Source organism: Chiloscyllium plagiosum, chromosome 13, assembly GCF_004010195.1.
Source record: "Chiloscyllium plagiosum isolate BGI_BamShark_2017 chromosome 13, ASM401019v2, whole genome shotgun sequence".
Taxonomy (NCBI): Eukaryota; Metazoa; Chordata; class Chondrichthyes; order Orectolobiformes; family Hemiscylliidae; genus Chiloscyllium; species Chiloscyllium plagiosum.
This window is the reverse complement of record NC_057722.1, coordinates 11,143,445-11,165,729: the sequence shown is the minus strand read 5'-3', so window position 1 is coordinate 11,165,729 and position 22,285 is coordinate 11,143,445. Positions and strand designations below refer to the sequence as shown.

The following is a 22,285-nucleotide window of genomic DNA, read 5'->3' as shown; positions in this document are numbered from 1 at the left end:
CCGTCATCAATCTTCTTTGTTACTTCTTCAAAAAACTCAATCAAGTTTGTGAGACATGATTTCCCACGCACAAAGCCATGTTGACTATCCTGAATCAGTCCTTGCCTTTCCAAATACATGTACATCTATCCCTCAGGATTCCCTCCAACAACTTGCCCACCACTGAGGTCAGGCTCATCGGTCTATAGTTCCCTGGCTTGTCTTTACCGTCCTTCTTAAACAGTGACACCACGTTTGCCAACCTCCAATCTTCTGGCACCTCACCTGTGACTATCGATGATACAAATGTCTCAGCAAGAGATCCAGCAATTACTTCTCTAGCTTCCCACAGAGTTCTCGGTTACACCTGATCAGGTCCTGGGGATTTATCCACCTTTATAACCGTTTCAAGACATCCAGCACTTCCTCCTCTGTAATATGGACATTTTTTGCAAGATGTCACCATCTATTTCCCTACAGTCTATATCTTCCATATCCTTTTCCACAATACTGATGCAAAATATTCATTTAGTATCGCCCCCATTTTCTGTGGCTCCACACAAAGGTCGCCTTGCTGATCTTTGAGGGGCCCTATTCTTTCCCTAGTTACCCTTTGTCCTTAATATATTTGTAAGAACCCATTGGATTCTCCTTAATTCTATTTGCCAAAGTTATCTCAGGCCCCCTTTTTGCCCTCCTGATTTCCGTCTCAAGTATACTCCTACTTCCTTTATACTTTTCTAATGATTCACTCGATCTATCCTGTCTATACCTGACATACGCTTCCTTCTTTTTCTTAACAAAATCCTCAATTTCTTTAGTCATCCAGCATTCCTTGTACCTACCAGCCTTCCCTTTCACCCTAACAGGAATATACTTTCTCTGGATTCTTGTTGTCTCATTTCTGAAGGCTTCCCATTTTCCAGCCATCCCTTTACCTGCAAACATCTGCCTCCAATCAGCTTTCGAAAGTTCTTGCATAATACCGTCAAAATTGGCCTCTCTCTAATTTAGAACTTCGCTTATCACAACTGACAAATTTATACTCCAGAATTTTCCTTTTCAATTCCACAATACTTGATAATTTAGCCCCCCTGTCCCCCAGCTCATGACACGGATCAGACTGAGATTTCTGGCTTTCCAGCATTGTGTGCTTCACCTTTAATGCTAATGCTGAGGGTAGATGTACCTGACACGATTTTGCAGCTCATGGTAATGGGCTGGAAGGACTTCCCTGGAGAATCAGAAGGGCTGGGAAGCTGCCCCTGAGGAACAATCTTGCAACTGGCTGTGATTGGTTGGAACGCTGAGTTTCCATGAGTTCCAAACGTGACCTTCTGAGTGGCCACTGGCCTGGTTGGTGTACGCTCCAGGGAAGACTGTCCTGAGTGACTGCTCAGTCCCACTTCACTTTTAACAGGAACTTCCAACTTAACTGAAAATATAAAAGAAACAGAAGCATATTTCATTACATCTAGAGGAATTAAGTCTTCCATTCATCCTTCACAATATCCTTCCTTGAGGATTTATTCATATAAAATCTTCCTCAACCATAGGCATCTAGGACAAACACAGTAAGTGTTGGAGAAACTCAGCAGGTTTTACAGCATCTGTGGAGACAGAAACATCTCAAGTCCAATACGAACTGAAGAAGAGTTGTACCGGAGTCAAAATGTTACCTGTTTCTCTCCCCACAGATGCTGCCAGAGCTGCTGAGTTTCTCCACCATTTTCAGTGTTTGTCCTAGATTCTTATGGTTGAAGAACATTTTATATGAACTGCATTTACCCGCATTGATTCAATATCTCATGATAACTTACAAGAATCTAAGAAACAGATCTGAAATGTTCAAATGACCCTGTTCTTTAGGAGTAAGATTTCTAGAATTTCCCCACCCTTTGTATGAAGAGGTACTTCATGATATCACCCCCAAACGTTCTAGTTCTAATTTTAAGGTTACACCTTCCCCATTCTCAACTTTCCCACCAAAGAAAATAGCTTCCTTCTACCCAATCAAATCTTTTAATTATTTTAAACACTCAATTATCTCAATCTTAATCTTATGTAGTCAAGGAAGAAGGTTTTTGTGGCACAAGATGTAGAGTTCCCTGCCTCTGTGCCAGGAGACCTGGGTTCAAGTCCCACCCGATCCAGCCTCCAATCTCCTCTAATAGGTTGAATATAAGTATCTATACTCAAGGAATTGAAGTCTGTTTGCTGTAACAACTATATTGAAAGGCCCCAGCTTCATTGCCTAACCGGTGTAATACTGATCAACGCAAGTATTGGGATGTTAGAATTTGTCTGAATGTCTCTAGACGTGGGGGAAGGGAATTAAGATATTTATTTATTCCTCCTCTGTCCTGACGGTTGTATTCATAGGTCTTCCAGGAAATCAGTTGTCCCTCATCAACACAGAATTGGAATTTAAATAATTCTGCCTTTCAAATACATTATTTTAAATAATTTATCCCATTACTGCTACAAGACTTTCATTGACAAGTTACACCCATCTCTTAAAGGAACTATACAATTATGACAGAATAAACTCAGGAGAAATCACTTGTAAAAACACAATGCTTGAATTTTGTGACTTTGTTGTGCCACATTAGCATACAAGTACTTTAGACAGCTCATTATCACTATATTATTTGGAACATGTTCAAACATACATGCCCTTCAGCAGACGGTTTGAATTTTCATAGAAGTGTATCTCAGTGCGTGCACATTTAGAGTAGAATAGAATAGAATTGCTACAGTGAGGAAGCAGGCCATTTGGCCCATCGAGTCCACACCGACCCTCAAAAGAACAACCTACCCAGACCCATCCCTCTACCCCATTCCTGTAACTCTGTATTTTCAATGGCTAACCCACCTAGCCTGCACATGGGCAATCTACCTAACTTGCAAATCATTGGACTGTGGGAGGAAAGCAGAGCATCTGGAGGAAATCCACACAATCAGGGGGAGAAGGTGCAAACTCCACACAGCCAGTCACCCAAGGGTGGAATCGAACCTGGGTCCCTGGCATCGTGAGGCAGCAGTGCTAACCACTGAGCCACCGTGTCACCACATTTATGTAGTTTTGAGGTTTGTACATATGTGTACATATAAACATCATGTTTGCTTTCATTTGTACATACATGTTTGACTTGGTGTTTGATTTTGGAGTTTATGGATATATGTACAGCTCCATGTTTAATTTTAGAGGTTGTACACATCTATGTACATCCATATCTGGTTTCAGAATGTGTACATATGTGACTGTGTTTGCTTTGGGATTTGTACATACAGGTGCATGACCATTTGATTGTGTGTACATGCATGTAGGGGCTGAACATTGCACCGACATGTAGGTAACCCCTACTGGTTTAGGGATTTGTGCACACACCAATAGCTCTATTTTTCTTTCAAATTTGTATATCTATGCGTGTCACTGTTTGAAATAAGAACAGAAAATGGCAAAAAAACTCAGCAGATTGGCAAGATCTGTGCAAATTGAAACAGATCTTTTAAGTTTTCTTCTGATCAGACTCTTGTCAAAAAGTTAACTCTGTTTCTTGTTCCACAGCTGTTGCTAGACCTGAAAGTTTCTTCAACGCTTTCCTTTTTTATTTCAGATTTGTACACAAATGTCTGCCACTATGTGATTTTGGTGTTTGGCATGCTCACAAGATGCCATGTTTAGGATGTGGTTCCTACATGGGGCTGCGTGGTTCACCTTTTTCTGAAGTAAATCCCAGAGAGTCGTGCAACTGCTTTCCAGTGGCAGAACTCAAAGTAGCTAGAGACATGTGCACTGCTCCTGCTGATGTCATTGGGGGAGTGGAGGCCATTGCAGGTTGCAAAGGGGTGACAGACTGAGGTGTTCTGCTGGAGGAGGAGGAGCAAGAGGAGGATGATGAAAGGAGCACAGTAGAGGAGCCAGAAGGAGCCAGAGCTGTGGGAAGGTAGTCCTCGCCAAGAGAGTCACGGTGCAGTTCAACATCAACCACCTGTTCCAAGGGGAACACATAAAGAACATTGTTATTTCAGCACTCAAACTTCAAATGGATAAAACAGATGCGCAGGACCAAACTCAGTGTAAAAATGGATAAGAAATCCAAACACAAATTCTCAAAACAACGTGCATTTAACATTGTAAAACATCCCAAAGATCTTCACAGAAGCATTATTAAACAAAATCTGACACCAAACCACAAAATCACAGTATGACAGCTGATTGCAAAATCGGTCAAACAAATTTTATGGAATGTCTTAGAAAAGTATCAGAGAGCTGCAGAGATTTAAAAAAACAAAAAAAAAGGAAGGAAAACACTATGGCTAGGAATTCCAGAGCTTTGTACAAAACAGCTGAAGAGACAGCCATCAATGGTGGAGCAATGAAAATCAGAGATTCAAATGGCCAGACTTGGAGAAATGCAGAGATCTGACAAGGTTACACCTCAAGAGAGAGACTATGACAACAGAGAGGGGCAAGGCCATGAATTTCAAGACAAAGAACAAGAATTTTAAAATTGTGCCATTGCCAGAGTCAACAAGTCTCCAAGTTGTGCTGGTGATATTGCTGGACAAAAGCACAACTTATCAGCTGGCCTAAGCAGCCCCTAATTAAAAGAAATTCATTCACTTAACTCAAATAAAGGTCAACACCAACACCTACAAAAGGGATGAGAGCAAAGTCATTGTTGTGGGTACAGCGTTCACCTAATTATCATACAATAATGTAATTTCTAAGTTATTAATATAAATAAGTAATTAAACTTTTCACGCAAGAAGCTATCAACCATGATAGCAGCATGATTATATCAAACCTCTGGGTAATGATATGTAAAAAAAAACTCAATCAGGATTCCTTCTCCCAACTCTCTTACACAGATATCCTCTCTGCTAATACACTATTTGGTCTCAGTACTGGATGGCTGACCTGGACTCTGTTTGGGTTCATACTTGAATGATGGGTGAACTCAGACTGTAAAGTGTCAGTCCCTACAGCTGTGAAGCTGCTAAATTGAGTAAAAGAAATAGAAAGCTGCAGAGGGAAAGTGAGAGAGAGAGAGAGAGAGTAAAAAAGAGAGAGAGAGACTAAAACATACTGTTTCTGCACCAAGTGTCTGCAAGCCAGTGTAGGTTCGATCCAGCTGTGGAAAAAAAAACTTATATCAGTAAAAGTGAAAGACAGCTATGAGTGCCCAACATGAGCATTGAAAAAAAGCAAATGGTAATAAGGAAACCAAATTCAAGAGTAGCTTAGTTACCTCAAGAATCTCACATAAATCTAGCCCAAACTGATGCCAAGTTAGTGGGCTAGATTTTCCACTCAATTAGATAGGGGTAAAAATTTAAGTCTGACTTCTCTATCTTTGCAGACAGTAATATGAGTTTCAATCACAAGACTAATATAGACCCAATTTGGCAAATCTCATTCAAATGATGGTCTATCCGAAACTGAAATATTGCACTGAAGTAGTGAGGAATCCAATTGCTGTGATGCAGTTGAATGACCTTTGTTCTGCACCTATTATTTAAACTTGGAAGCACTCTGAATCAATGTAGAGGGCACTTCATATAGTATTCATATCATGCAACCACACTTCAGAGTTAGCATTTTCAGACAGGCTAAGGTTGCGGGCTCCACAATTGGCACAAAGCATACAATCTAGGTTTATGCCAGTGCATTTTGCAGTGTTGTACATACAATCCATTTGATTAGATGTTAAAGCAAGACCCTGACTACCTAGTTAGGAGGAGAAAACAAACGATCCAACAGCAATATTCAGTAGGAAATACTTAAACCATAAGCAACACCATCAGTAAGGCAGCATGGTGGCACAATAGTTAGCACTGCTTTCTCACAGCATCAGGAAACCGGGTTCAATTCCAGCCTCGGGCGACTGTCCATGTGGAGTTTGCACATTCTCCCCATGTCTGTGTGGGTTTCTTCCCACAATCCAAAGATGTGCATGTTAGGTGGATTGGCCTTGCTCAATGGCCATTGTTCAGGTATGTGCAGGCTAGATGGGTTAGCCATAGAAAATGTAGAGTTGGGGGATAGGGTAGGACAAAAATGTGGACTCATAGGGCCAAGGTGCCCACTTCCACAGTGTAGGGATTCTACGAAATACAGACTTATTGTGGGTTATGGGAGTTTGCTGTGAGAAAACTGGCTACCGGGTTTCCTGATATTACAACATTAACTACACTGCAGAACCATCTAACAGTTTCTATAAAATACTTCAAAAGGTATACCGATGATGCTTTTTTGAACAGGCATACAATCTGCGTTTGAAACCTTGTTCAATTAAATGCAAGCTCAGCAGCTTGCACAAAGCTAGGAGCAAAGACCCTAGGAAAAGGAAACAGCTTAAGCCTCTCCACCATTAAATTTGATCAACACTTATTATACTTCAAATCCATTCACCCATTTTAGCACCATAACCCGTGATGCATTTACCAAAATTCTAATGTTCTCAGTCTTGAAAGCTCCCTTTGTCCCAGCATCCAGACTGATCTGATAACAGTGATAAGTGATTGTTCTTCCCTGTTTCAAGCCTTTATTAACAGATTAACAAGAGCAAATATGGGAGGCAGAGCTTCAACCAACTACTGCTGTACCTTCAGCTGGTGAATGATGTCTATTCTCTTGTTGCGCAGGTCCCTGAAGTGGATCTGAATACGTACAGGGAATTCACCCCAGCCTCGTCTGGTCAAGTGAAATGGTGGCTCACTAATCAGAAAATTTTAAAAAATGAAAATCAGTCCACATGAAAAAAAAAATTGAGAACAACAATAACCTATTGCTTACGTAACTTACTATTCACTTTTCCACCAGCTACTAAATTTGACAATATAATCTTGCAGCCAAAATACCAAAACATCTGCTCACAAAGATTGTTCTGAAAGAGTCGCCGAAAGGGAGTTTGGGCTGGATTTTGTACACCTCAATTCCAGACATGTTTGTGACATTAGAAGCAGGAAAAATACATCAGGTGGCCAGCCCTTCATCTTCCCACCCACCTCTAAATCATTCTCAGTAAGACTGAGTAATGCTGCCATGACCCTATCCCCATTTAAGCCAACTGAGGGTGTTAATTAGCTAATTACTGCCACCTAAGGCCTTCAGACCCCATCCACCATCAAGATGTGCTGAGCAATGTCAGGTGTCGGAGAGTGGGAAGGTCTTTTTTTTTAAACAGCTTTGTTGAAAGATGGGAAGAGGGCACACATCATTGTGGGCTGGGGAGATGCTCTGTATGCATCAAGTTAAAAATCACAACACCAGGTTATAGTCCAACAGGTTTAATTGGAAGCACACTGGCTTTCGGATCGACGCTCCTTTATCAGGTGATAATGGAGGGCTCAATCCTAACACAGAATTTATAGCAAGAATTTACAGTGTGATGTAACTAAAATTATACATTGAAAAATTGAACAGGCAATCAATTTTTCAATGTATAATTTCAGTTACATCACACTGTAAATTCTTGCTATAAATTCTGTGTTAGGATTAAGCCCTCCATTATCACCTGATGAAGGAGCGTCGCTCCAAAAGCTAGTGTGCTTCCAATTAAACCTGTTTGACTATAACCTGGTGTTGTGTGATTTTTAACTTTGTACACCCCAGTCCAACACCGGCATCTCCAAATCATGTATGCATCAAGGTATCACTCCACCCCAAGCCTGCTCCTCACCTTGAAGGCTTGCGGATCTACCTGGGTTTGGATGCTGTCAATGCTCTCCATTGGCCTCCCTGTAGTCCTGACAGTGTCCAGTACTGAGCTCTGGTGCTTCTCAGATTACTAGAGCCAACCGTTAATCTGACTGGCTGACGGCTCTCAAGTTTAGGACTTGATGAGGAGGCTGATAGCCAACCCTCAGCTTGCTTAGGCCACCTCCAGCGTTTTGTCACTGCAAGGCAGGCCTTTCAAATATCAGTCCATTTGTCTCAGATTGTCACAGAGAGGCCAGGTCATTGAATATATTCAGGACTGCATGAGGCAGTGTCAACAGTTGCGGGCAGCAATCAATAAAGTGCAGTCAGGCTACAACTAGCCATGATCTTATAGAATGGCAGACTGTCCTTGATGGACTGAATGGCCTACTCCTGCTCTTAATTCATGTCTTCTTGTGAACTAACCTTTCTGTGTACAAAGTAGCTCCACAGCTACTTCGGTTCATCCAATCCTTTGGATTCCCAAAGATTGGTTGCATTTGTCCCATCTTTGACCTTGGGGTATTTGATGGGACAGAGTCAAGGGAACTACACTGTTTATAGCTCAAGCCTGCACCAACTTGCCATCACTGCTACTCAGGAATTTGACAACCAAATGTCTAGCTGTTTCTGAGAGGATGCAATACAGTACAAGTGATGCACAATAGAAGACTCATTCTCACTGAATAAAAGATAAAAAGGATCAAACTTCCTCCATAAGCAGGGGATTTATTTCAACCAGGAAAAGACCCACTCTCAATTTATCAAGCAATAAATTCTATTAATAATTGTTCAAAATGTAATTAGGGTACACAGTTATTTATCCTCTAACTTCTTGTATTATCTTTAGGATAATACAATTCTCAAATTCATATTCCATACAAGCTATCTGAGTTCTGTGTCCTTAACTGTCCACCATACATATACACATGCACACATACAATAAGTCTATGCTGTGAATTTGCATTTTCAAATACTTTCTATTTTGTTCAAAAAGAACGCAATCTGTAGGCAATCAGTCAATGCGTCAATTTATAAATTCCTACTTTGGAAACAAAACCAGTCCAGGTTGGAATACAGGCAGACTCTAACCTCATACCTTCAATGCACTGTCTGAGCTGAAATGTCACGTTCTTTATATATTGATAAAACCTTAAGTTATCTCAGGGCTGTGACTTGAAAGAAATTCTGGGATTTATAGTCATAGAGATGTACAGCATGGAAACAGATCCTTCAGTCCAACCCGTCCATGCCAACCAGATATCCCAACCCAATCTAGTCCCACCTACCAGCACCTGGCCCATATCCCTCCAAATCCTTCCTATTCATATACCCATCCAAATGCCTCTTAAATGTTGCAGTTGGACTAGCCTCCACCACTTCCTCTGGAAGCTCATTCTGTACACATACCAACCACTGCGTGAAAAAGTTGTCCCTGAGGTCTCTTTTATATCTTTCCCCTCTCTCACTTAACCTATGCCCTCTAGTTCTGGACTCCCCCACCCCAGGGACAATACTTTGTCTATTTATCCTATCCATGCCCTTCATGATTCTGTAAACCTCTAGAAGGTCACCCCTCAGCCACCGACACTCCAGGGAAAACAGCCCTCGCCTGTTCAGCCTCTCCTTATCCTCCAACTCCTCCAACTCTGGCAACTTCCTTGTAAATCTTTTCTGAACCCTTTCAAGTTTCACAACATCTTTCCAATAGGAAGGAGACCAGAATTGCATGCAGTATTCCAGAAGTGGTCTAACCAATGTCCTGTACAGCAGCAACATGATCTCCCAATTCCTGTACTCAATACTCTGACCAATAAAGGAAAGCATACCAAATGCATCTTCACTATCCTATGTACCTGCGACTCCACTTTCAAGGAACTATAAACCTGCACTCCAAGGTCTCTTTGTTCAGCAACACTCTCTACGACCTCACCATTAAGTGTATAAGTCTAGCTAAGATTTCCTTACCCAAAATGCAGCACCTCGCATTTATCTAAATTAAACTCCATCTGCCACTTCTCAGCCCAGTGGCCCATCTGATCAAGATTCCGTTGTAATCTGAGGTAACCGCTGTCCACTACACCTCGAATGTTGGTGTCATCTGCAAACTTACTAACTATACCTCTTATGCTCACATCCAAATCATTTATATAAATGATGAAAAATAGTGGGCCCAGCACCGATCCTTGTGGCACTCCACTGGTCACAGGCCTCCAGTCTTCTACCTTTCAGCCAGTTCTGTGTCCAAATGGCGACTTCTCCCTATACTCCGTGAGATCTAACCTTGCTAATCTGTCTCCCATGGGGAACCTTCTCGAACATCTTACTGGAGTCCACATAGATCACATCTACCGCTCTGCCCTCATCAATCCTCTTTGTTACTTCTTCAAAATACTCAATCAAGTTTGTAAGACATGATTTCCCACACACAAAGCCATGTTGACTATCCCTAATCAGTCCTTGCCTTTCCAAATACATGTACATCCTGTCCCTCAGGATTCCCTCCAACAACTTGCCCACCACCCCCGTCAAGCTCACTGGTCTATAGTTCCCTGGCTTGTCCTTACCACCTTTCTTAAACAGTGGCACCACGTTTGCCAACCTCGAGTCTTCATGCACCTCACCTGTGACTATCAATGATACAACTATTTCAGTAAGAGGCCCAGCAATCACTTCCCTGGCTTCCCACAGAGTTCTCGGGTACACTGATCAGTTCGGGAGGATTTATCGACTTTTATACGTTTCAAGACATCCAGCACTTCCTCCTCTGTAATATGGACATTTCTTCAAGATGTCACCATCCACCTCCCTACATTCTATGTCTTCCATGTCCTTTTCCATAATAAGTATTGATGCAAAATACTTGTTTAGTATCTGCCCCATCTCCTGCGGCCCCACACAAAGGCTGCCTTGCTGATCTTTGAGGGGTCCTATTCTCTCCCTAGTTACCCTTTTGTCCTTAATGTATTTGTAAAAACCCTTTGGATTCTCCTTAATTCTATTTGCCAAAGGTATCTCATGTCCCCTTTTTGCCTTCCTGAATTCCCTCTTAAGTATACTCACACTTTCTTTATACGCTTCTAAGGATTCACTTGATCCATCCTGTCTATACCTGACATATGCTTCCCTCTTTCTCTTAACCAAACCCTCAATTTCTTAAATCATCCAGCATTCCACCTACCAGCCTTTCCTTTCACCCTGACAGGAAGAAATTTTCTCTGGGCTCTCGTTATCTAATTTCTGAAGGCTTTCCATTTTCCAGCCGTCCCTTTACCTGCGAACATCTGCCCCCAGTCAGCTTTTGAAAGTTCTTGCCCAATACTGTCAAAATTGGCCTTTCTCCAATTTAGATTTAGATTAGATTAGATTACATTACAGTGTGGAAACAGGCCCTTCGGCCCAACAAGTCCACACTGACCCGCCGAAGCACAACCCACCCATACCCCTACATTTACCCTTTACCTAACACTACGGGCAATTTAGCATGGCCAATTCACCTTACCTGCACATCTTTGGACTGTGGGAGGAAACTGGAGCACCCGGAGGAAACCCACGCAGACACGGGGAGAATGTGCAAACTCCACACAGTCAGTCGCCTGAGGTGGGAATTGAACCCGGGTCTCTGGCGCTGTGAGGCAGCAGTGCTAATCACTGTGCCACTGTGCCGCCCATAATTTAGAACTTCAATTTTTAGATCTGGTCTATCCTTTTCCATCACTATTTTAAAACTAATGGAATTATGGTCGCTGGCCTCAAAGTGCTCCCCCACTGACACCTCAGTCACCTGCCCTGCCTTATTTCCCAAGATTAGGTCAAGTTTTGGAGAAACAAAAGTCAAAACAACAGCACTTTTAAAAGGGAGGGGAACAGACAAAGGAAGCTCTTGGTGAGGTCCGTGCAGAGAGAAAGAAACATAGCAGTGAATCTGCACAGTTACAGCCTTTGCTGTTTGAATTCATGTAACGCTGGACATCAGAGTGCATCTGGGAAAATTAACAAACAGTGAAATTCACAACTAATCTCGGAGGAACCTGCTTGGGAGAGGTCACAGCACAGAAACAGATGTGAATATTTAAACGTGGCCTTACAGTAAGTCTGCAGTAGTGAGTAGAGGGGGTTCTTTCTTGATTATATGTTTACTGAGATATGTCTCTTGATTAAACTTAAAATACAAGCCACAACTATTAATTTTACCTAGAGTAATGTGTTGTAGAGGAATAAGACGGTGCTATTTTCTGGGTCTGTAGATTGTGGAGGAGCAAAAATGGCCTTTAGTAGAGTGACATGCTCTTCTTGTCGATGTGGGAGTTTAGGGAGAGTTTACGGGTTACTGAGGATTATATCTGCAATAAATGCTGTTGGTTGTGAATCCTATCAGATCAAATAGAATCAGTTGGAGAGACAGTTAGAGGCAATGAGGAATTTACAACAGCAAGGGGATGACTTGGATGGCAGTTATAGGAAGGGGGAAAAGTCGCAGATACAGTCACAAATACGGGTTAACTCCAGGAATGGTAAGAGAGGTAGGCGGTTAGTGCAGGAGCCTTGTTGTGGTTCTGTTCGCCAAGCTGGGAATTTGTGTTGCAGATGTTTCGTCCCCTGTCTAGGTGAATCCTCAGTGCTTGGGAGCCTCCTGTGAAGCGCTTCTGTGATGTTTCCTCCGGCATTTATAGTGGTTTGTCTCTGCCGCTTCCTTCCTTCTGCAGGAGCCTTCTGTGGTTATCCCCATTTCAAACAAAGTATGCTGTTTTAGAAAATGTAGGGGGTGATGGATTCTCAGGGGAACATAGCACAAACAGCCAAGTTTCTGGTATTGAGACTGGATCTAATGCAATGAGGGGTACGTCGGGTTCCAAGAGATCAATTGTGTTAGGGGACTCTCTAGTCCAACGTACAGATAGACGTTTCTGTGGCCAGCAGTGAAAAATCAGAACGGTGTGTTGTTTCCCTGGTGCCAGGATCAAGGATGTCTCAGAGAGAATGCAGAGTGTTCTCAAGGGGGAGAGGGGCCAGCAGGAGGTCACTGATCTGATCTGATTGGAACCAATGACATAGAAAGGGAAAAGGTTGAGATTCTGAAGGGAGATTACAGAGATTTAGGCAGGTATTTAAAAAGGAGGTCCTGGAGAGTAGTAATATCTGGATTACTCCCAGTGCTACGAGGTAGAGAAGGCAGGAATAGGAGGACAGAGCAGACGAATGCATGGCTGAGGAGATGGTGTATGGGAGAAGGAATCACATTTTTTGGATCATTGAAATCTCTTTTGGGGTAGAAGTGACATGTACAAGAAGGATGGATTGCACCTACATGGGAGGAGGACTAATATACTGGCAGGGAGATTTTCTAGAGCTGCTCGGGAGGATTTAAACTAGTAAGGTTGGGGAGGTGGGACCCAAGGAGATAGTGAGGAAAGAGATCGATCAGAGCCTGGTACAATTGAGAACAGAAGTGAGCCAAACAGTCAGGGCAGACAGGGACAAAGCAGAGAACAAGGTAGGACTGATACATTTAACTGCATTTATTTCAATGCAATGGGCCTAACAGGAAGGCAGATGAACTCAAGGCATGGTTAGGAACATGGGACTGGGATATCATAGCAATTACAGAAACATGGCTCAGGGATGGACAGGACTGGCAGCTTAATGTTCCAGGATACAAATGTTACAAGAAGGATAGAAAGACAAGAGAGGAGGGGGAGTAGTGTTTTCAATAAGGGATAGCAATACAGCTGTACTGAGGGAGGATATTCCCGGAAATACAACCAGGAAAGTTATTTGGGTTGAACTGAGAAATAAGAAAGGGATGATCACCTTATTGGGATTGTATTATAGACCCCCCTAATAGTCAGAGGAAAATCGAGAAACAAATTTGTCAGGAGATCTCAGTTATCTGTAAGAATAATAGGGTGGTAATGGTAGGGGATTTTAACTTTCCAAACATAGACTGGGACTGCCATAGTGTTAAGGGTTTACATGGAGAGGAATTTGTTATGTGTGTACAATAAAATTTTCTGATTCAGTGTGTGGATGTACCTACTAGAGAAGATGCAAAACTCACATATTAATCAATCAAAATCTGTATCCCGATTCTAAGTGATTAAAGACCTAACAGCCAGCTAGGTTTCTCTAATACATTACATCAGTTGTATGCCACTTTGATCTTTTACTTACAAATTCTGCATCCTGTGTATCCTGCCCGACTAGCTACCTGATGAAGGAGCAGCACTTTGAAAGCTTGTACTTTCAAGTAAACCTGTTGGACTACAACTTGGTGTTGTGTGAAATTTAACTTTGTCTATCTGGCTTTAAAAAACTCGATTGTTGCCTTGCACGGAATAGAAATAAAGTCCAAGATAAAGTCCATGGAGACTCACCTGACTTCCACCAGGTCATTTGGCTTATAACTGGGATGCAGAAAGAACCAGACCTTCTTCACAAAATGATCAATTGTGGGCTCTTTCCGTGAACCTCGCACATAAACCATCCACTTATGGGTGGACTGATCATTCTCCTCCCTCTTGTCTGGGGGAATGTACCTATAAAGCAATAAATTTAGTCAGTTAAAGAGAAAACAAGTATCTCATTTGACTGACAAATCATCTCAACTTCTTTCAGCATAACACTGGTGAAGAGAGTGAAACTCCCAATGCTGCTGACCCTCTCTCAGAATTATCCCAGGAGACCAGGAAAGGGAGCAAAAATCACTCAGCAAAACAGAAAAAAAAGCATTTGTACAGCACTGAGGCAAAAAGCAGGAAATTGCAATGCAAGATTGAGAAAAGAAACAAAATTCCAGCAGGGACAGAAATTGGAAGCAGAAATTAGCACAGGGTCCAGAAGAACAAAAGCAAATTATTAATTCCAGTGCCTGGATAATGTAAAATAAAACATTGATTGAATAGATAACCAGAAAGATGGAGTGGAAATTCATTAAGATAATTTTTACAATTCACTCAGTCGACTTCAGTTGAAGTCCAATTCAGCCACTTCAGCAGTGATCTGCACTTCAACCTGATTTACCCACCTTTGATTCATAACACCTTAATACTTTTAATTTTTACAATGAGCAGGTTTGAAATAATGAGCAACCTACCCTTATTAACAGCATTTTCTGTTCTGCCCCCAATGCCTGTACATGGAACATTTTGATATATTATACTACTTAGGCATATGCATGCAGACTTCAGAGGATTCAAGTTCTGCTCATCTCCACTAATTGCCCATCATAACTATGGCAGAGGATCCATGAAAAATCTGGAAGGATTGCTGATGTCCCCTTTTCTCTGGTTCTCTGACATAGTTACTATGGATTCTATTTGCAGTGAACAAAATATTGACATTAAGTCGTCTTTTCATGTTATATCCTGATTAACTTCAATTTCACATCCACTGCCATCAGAGGGAAAGGAGGTCCGACAAAAAGAAAAGTACAAAACATTGAGAAATGCAGAAAGGCCAAGCACTGACTTTGAAACATTGCCAACGACAATTGTCTTCTTGATGTAAAGGCGCGATGGATCTTCACTGGTGGTGAGGTAGGTATACCTCTGTTCTATCTCCTGTGGGGTTGGGACTCCAAAGGTATCCTAGGAAAGATAGTATTTAGCATACAATGAGAGATACGGTGCTATACCTTGCTTGATCGTACATTGATATTCCATTTCAATCCCTCATCAATGCGTTTCCTCCCTCTACCTCTTCCTGCCTCCTTGGCCTACACAGAGTTGAAAAACGTGTTGCTGGAAAAGCACAGCAGGTCAGGCAGCATCCAAGGAGCAGGAGAATCGACGTTTCGGGCATAAGCCCTTCTTCAGGAATGAGGAGGTTGTGCCAAGCAGGCTAAGACAAAAGGTAGGGAGGAGGGACTTGGGGGAGGGGCGTTGGGAATGCGATAGGTAAAAGGAGGTTAAGGTGAGGGTGATAGGCCGGAGAGGGGTTGGGGGTGGAGAGGTCGGGAAGATGATTGCAGGTCAAAAAGGCGGTGCTGAGTCCGAGAGTTGGGACTGAGAAAAGGTGGGGGGAGTTAAAATGTTCAGCCACGGGGCGGTGACGGATATTTCTTGCAAGAAATGCAAACCTTGCGCCCACACCTCCCCCCTCATTTCCCTCCAAGGCCCCAAGGGATCCTTCCATATCCGTCACAAATTCACCTGCACCTCCACACACATCATTTACTGCATCCGCTGCACCCGATGTGGCCTCCTATACATTGGGGAGACAGGCCATCTACTTGTGGAATATTTCAGAGAACACCTCTGGGACATCCGCACCAACCAACCCAATCGCTCTGTGGCTGAACACTTTAACTCCCCCTCCCACTCCGCCAAGGACACGCAGGTCCATGGCCTCCTCCATTGCCAGACCTCCCAACGCCCCTCCCCCAGTCCCTCCTCCCTACCTTTTATCCTAGCCTGCTTGGCACACCCTCCTCATTCGTGAAGAAGGGATTATGCCCGAAACGTCGATTCTCCTGCTCCTCTGATGCTGCCTGACCTACTGCGCTTTTCCAGCAACACATTTTTCTGATCTCCAGCATCAGCAGTCCTCACTTTCTCCTACACATAGAGTTGGCTTACACACAGAGTCATACAGCACAGAAACAGACCCTTTGGTCCAACTAGAACATACCAACCGGGTTTCCCAAACTAAACTAGTCGCACTTCCTGCATTTGTTCCATAACCCTCTAAATCTCATGTACCTTTCCAAACATCTTTTAAACGTTGTAACAATAACTGCATCTACCACCTCCTCTTGCAAGTATGGAAGCCAGCAACCCAACTACAGATAACTCTGCCCATTCTCATAACCAATTTGTGTTGTTCTATTCTATATGGAGAGATTGGCATCTCAGAACAGTGGGATTACACCTATGCAAGGCTCTATTTGTTGATGCTTTATCCTCCTTCCTAATGTGATGACTCCTGGGTTCTGATGCTCACTAGTAGCTCACTCAAGTGATCATTTGCCGTGTGAATTTGAGGGCAGGCCATTTGACTGCAGACATCCATGGGCATCAGACTTCACATGACCTCCACACACTCAGGAGTAGGAACCCTAGCAGCTTTTGGGAGCTCAAGCCCACTGGGGTCAACCGTAGCATTCATTACTATTTGTTGACCTGTAATCTGGACGCACTGTTTTAGTCCCAACCATGCCCTCCCGACACGACGAGGGATTTGCCAGAGATTACTGTACCTGGCCAGTGTTCCTCCCTGCTCTTTTCTCGGATCTGAAAGTTTGCATGTCCTCACTTGCTGCAGTGGGCTGTTCCTGCTCATTCTCTTTGTCCAGAAAGGTGTCTGCTTGATGAGTGACGGAATCTGTTTCTGATTGGTTGGCTGATGGAGTTTCAGATCGTTGATTGCCAGGGGAAGATGACCGGGAAGGAGATTCTAGAAATTTCTTGATGACTGGGTGATTAAAGACAGTAGGATCATATGGTTTTGGACCCTAAAACAAAAAAAAATCACATAGCCCAGTTTAGTCAATCACAAGTTCAGGACAGCAAGATTAAACTAACCAAGGGTAACCCTCTTGGAGAACAGTGAAGGACAGTTCTAACAGTTCAACCAAGAAATAGCAATGATATCAGTCACATTGTCCTGATGAAAACGAACATCTTTAATGAAGAAAAATGCTTTCTGTATAACTACGATCTGGCAATGTAATCACTGATTAAGTACATTTGTCAAGTAAATACCCATTCTCAACGTAAAGCTAATGTCAGTTTCCAAGAAACCACGTGGTAATACTCTTCTCAATCCAAAACAAAATCTGCCAACATTTCTTAGATCATCCTTATATATAAACATGTCTTTCCAGCAATAATAACTAAACTTATACCACCTAAAGTGGGTTGACTGTTTCAAACAGAAGCAGTCTTAAATTTTTCTAACACCCGAGTAAATGTTTGGAAGCAATCTGTCCATGGCAAATTGCTGGAGGTAAACTCTCAGAGTATCTGATTTCTAACATAGAGAAACAAAAACCAAGACCACAGCTTGACCCAAGGAATGTGCCGTTGGGGTGTCTTTTATTTATCACAGAGAATGAGGTTTCCCATTAGCTTTGATTACATTCTCTTTCAAAGCACATGTCACATATTGACTGTGATGACACCAAATAAAACGCAGTCATGATTTGCAGTGGTTTATCCCTTAAGGAAATAGAAAGGGCTGCACACCAGCTCATTATGGGTCTTTTATTGTTATGAGAAATCCAGAATAAAAGGTTGATATCCACATACAATAGAAATCTACTCCACTCAAGGAGGCAATCTAGTCTATCAACATGTGCTATATTTTTTGCGAAAGCAATCTAAAATTACTGCTTAGTTCCATGTATCTGTCTAAGCTTCAAATACTCAGCCTTATTCTTTTCGTCAAAGATGCAATATTTTTTGATTCAACAACTCACAGCATGAAAGCATTCTATGCTTCAATATACCTGTTGCACAAAGAAATCTCTACGCAAAACCAACTCATGTGAGTTCTCTACCAGCAAAAAATTTAATGGGACTGTACTCTTCCTGACTCCCAACAAAAGGAAACAATCTGCTCTAATTATCCCATCATAACCTTATGTCATTTCTTCTCTGGTTCACTGGAAACAGACATAGCATCTTAAGTCCCTCCTCACACCATTCCTACTCGTTTGTACAATTTGAAGAAATTATGTATTTGAGTTCTCAGGTACCTGTCCATCTTTTCATGCAATTGTCTATCCATACTACTAGGTCATCTCTTGAGGAGTATCCCTGAACTTTTATAAAAACCTCATCTAATAGCACCTGGAAATGCATAAATGTGATGGCTAATACATTCCCTTTGTAAATTAAGGCTTTTAATTGCTGTTATATCATCTGATCGACACTGAGTTGGTTTATCTTTCTATATTATCTTGAACAAAACTGGTCTGCTAGCTACATCCCAGTCCCACAGTCTAATTTAGGCAAAATAGGAGGAAATAGCTTCTGCTACCTCCTCACTGACTTACCATTGTCTCAGCAGCATGCACCCAGGACCCCAAGATCATTGCATCTTTTCTGGGTCCAAGGCTTAGAATAAGAGCTTTACTGTAATGCACTGCTTTAATGATTTATCAGCAAAATCATGAATCGTTGCTATAAATTCTGTTCTATCAATGTAATTTGACAGCACATAATTTTTCATCTTTCCTTTAGATTCAATAATTCAGTTAAACATCGGAACTTTAGATCTGTTATTTTCAGTTTCAATAGAATCATAATAACCAATCACCTTTATGTAATGCTGTTGGCAGCTATTACAAGATTATATAGATACTGACCCAATCATGTGACATTAATCACATGGGAACATTGAAAGAGTTTAAAAACCTGGTCAAGAAGATTACCTGCTTCATCCTCCTTACCTCAGTAATCTTGGGCTGCACAGCCGACGCATAGTAGTTGGCCACAATGCAGGCACGAAGTTTGTCCATCATTCTTCTGGCTTCGTTCAGGCGCTTTAAGTACAAACAGATAGTCAAATCACTCATTTCATAAGGAACTGTTTATAAATATTCTCTTCAAATTAAATGAATCTTAAAAGAACATTGGATTTTCTGGAGTTACTAAATCTCCTTTTGGATATCACTGCATCAAAACAGAAGAAGCAAGGGTGGCAGAGACCATTTTGCCCTCTGACATTCAACATAAGCGTGAATGATCTTCTATCATAATTCTACTTCCCATATCATCCCTATTTCTCTTAATATCCAAAATATTTTGATATTAACTTCTGCATTGAGTATATTCAGTTCAACAGCCACAATTCTCTGATGTGGAGAACTGCACAGGTTCACAACACTGAGTGAAAAAACTCTTAATCTCAGTCACAAACAGTGACCCCTTCTTAGGAATGTGACCTCTTGGTTGTAAACCCCTTAGCAAGGGAAGCATTTTCTCAACATCCACCTTGGCTTGAGACCCTTAAGAATTTTATGTTTCAGTTAGATTACCTTTCCCTACTCTGCAAACATAACTCAGTCTCTCAACATTTAAAAACTAAGTTGCATTTTTAAAACTTTTTCCTACCAAAGTCGGTTACTTCACACGTAGATTGTATTCAATCTACCATAAGCTTGATCACTTACTCAAGATGTCTATATCACCCTGCATTATCTTGGCGTCTTCTCCATCAGTTTCTTTCCTATCTAACTTTCTACTGTTCATAAATTTGGATATGTTACATTCAGTACTCTCACTTAAATAATTAAAACAGACTGTATGAATGACAGAGAGGACTTGATGGGCAAAATGGCCTCGCTCTGCACCTAAGTCTTATGTTCGTATTGTCAATAGCTAAGATCCAAGGACTGATCCTTGTAGTACCCTGCTAATTAGTCACCTAACTCAAAAATGTATCGCTTATTCCTATTATTTCATTTTTATCCACTAACCAACCTTCAAACTGTAGGAACTTATTGACCTTGGTCCCATTGGTTCCCTTAATCAAACTTCATAAGACCATAAGAAGTATGAACAGAAATAGGCCATTCAGTAAGATCATGGCCGATCTGACTGCAGCTTTAATTCCAATCCCCTGACTGTTTTTCATAACCCTTAAAACCCTTGTCAATCAAAGATCTGTTCCACTCAGCCTTGAATGCATTCATTAACCCAGCCCCTATTTCTCTGTTTTTACTAACCATGCAGTGAAGGAAGTAGCTCTTCATCTCGTCTGTAACGGGAGATGTATTATTTTGAAAGTTTCAAGTTCACAATACCCCTGAAGGGGAAATATCCTCCCAACATCTGTTAAGTAAAGCTCCCTTAGAATCTTATATGATTCAATAAGATCACCTCTCATTCTTCTAAACGGAAGGCCACACCTACTCAACCTTGCCTCATCAAACAACCCTTTCCTTACAAGTATTGTTCTTGCAGCAGAGGCAGTCTCACTTGCTATAAACCCCAAATCAAACCCTTCGAAGGTTGCTTCTGGAGATGGAAGGGGTAGATGAAGGCTCATTCCTGGCATTGGGAAAGAAAGTTCCACTGAGAGACACTTGTTTGCTCTTGCTGAGGACTCCCTCATTCCCTGTAACTCCCAACCTGTGATAAATCTCATGTCTTCACTCACCCGTGGCTCAGTCTCCTAACCATCCTGGGTCTCAGATAGGTGCATTACAAGGAGCAGACACATCCCTCTCTTCAAGTGCTGCCGAGCAATGAGATAACACTAGGATCTGATTAGCAGGCAGCTCTCAGCCAGCAGCACCTCTACCCCAGAGCCTTTGATCCCAGGGAAGACTCATTGCTGCCCAGTTTGTGATTGGTACTGCATACAACAGTCCTTCTCAAACAAAAAGGCACAATGCCATTCTCTAGACAGCAGGTGAGGTTTACCAGTGGCCACGTTAAATTCCATACAAATTATGTGCTTAATTTCTCTGCTATTTCCCTATTCTCATTATAATTTCACCCTCTCTTGTTTACTGGGCATATGTTTATTTTCACCAATCTTTTCCAACTTTATATATTTATTGAAATCTTTACCATTTAATTTTTATGTCTCTTGCTAGTCTACTCATATATTCTTTCCTCATTTTTTAATCAGTTCTTTATTCTGCCTTCAATAATTGCAGAATTTAACAGTGCTTGGCTTCATGATAAGCTTCTTCCTTGAATTTGCAGTGGGATGGAGGAGGAGATGGAGAAACACAGATAGACATAGCATGTGTGAGAAAGATACAGAAAGAATTCAAATCCATCACCACTGTAGATGAAACCAAATCAATTAATAAATTTGAAATATAAAAGAAGCCACAGTAATGGAACAATGAAACTACCATACGTTATCATAAGAAACTGGTTCATTATGTCCACAAAGAAGGAAATCTGTCATCCTCACCTAATCTGGAGTAGGTCCTTAGCTCATCTAGAGTTGTCTGTAGTGGACTGACTCTCAACTATCATAGAGTCATACAGCGCAGAAAACAGGCTCTTTGGTCCAACCAGTCCATGCTGAACATAATGCCAAACTAAACTAGTCCTACTTGCCTGCTCCTGGCCCATATCCTTCCAAACCATTCCTATGCATGTATCCATCCAAATGTCTTTTAAACATTGTAATTGCACCTGCATCCACCACTTCCTCAGGAAGTTCATTCTACACACATCCTCAAACAAACTTGTCCAGCAAGCTGTTTGGTTAAGGGCAATTAGGTATGGGCCAGTAACACGACAAAAGCATATGAAGAGAAACAAGTCTGTTAATTCCTCTTCTTAGCCATGGTTCTATGGTTTACATGCCTTAATACACATTTTTTTTTGCAAATTTTGTATTAATTGCTTAGGCGCTAAGTAAGACCGTTCCCTCCGTGACTACCTGGTTAGGTCCACGCCCGCCCCACGACCCACCCTCCCATCCTGGCACTTTCCCCTGCCACCGCAGGAATTACAAAACCTGTGCCCACACCTCCTCCCTCACCTCTATCCAAGGCCCTAACGGAGCCTTCCACATCCATCAAAGTTTTACCTGCACATCCACTAATATCATTTATTGTATCCGTTGCTCCCGATGCGGTCTCCTCTACATTGGGGAGACTGGGCACCTCCTAGCAGAGCGCTT

The 22,285-nt window shown here is 41.9% G+C and overlaps 1 protein-coding gene across 15 annotated transcripts in view; it reads right to left on the bottom strand.

The window, feature by feature from the left end:
* The window catches only part of yeats2 (YEATS domain containing 2), a 136,956-nt gene that overhangs the window by 94,478 nt on the left and 20,193 nt on the right, over positions 1–22,285 (bottom strand). For all 15 annotated transcript variants that reach the window (XM_043701856.1, XM_043701854.1, XM_043701855.1 and 12 more), the window contains 8 exons: positions 19,083–19,175; positions 16,887–17,141; positions 15,158–15,276; positions 14,065–14,226; positions 6,595–6,706; positions 5,076–5,120; positions 3,701–3,974; positions 1,169–1,414 (listed from right to left, as the gene is read on the bottom strand). In XM_043701856.1, the coding sequence (XP_043557791.1) occupies positions 1,169–1,414; positions 3,701–3,974; positions 5,076–5,120; positions 6,595–6,706; positions 14,065–14,226; positions 15,158–15,276; positions 16,887–17,141; positions 19,083–19,175 (1,306 nt within the window). The remainder of the gene's footprint in view (positions 1–1,168; positions 1,415–3,700; positions 3,975–5,075; positions 5,121–6,594; positions 6,707–14,064; positions 14,227–15,157; positions 15,277–16,886; positions 17,142–19,082; positions 19,176–22,285) is intronic.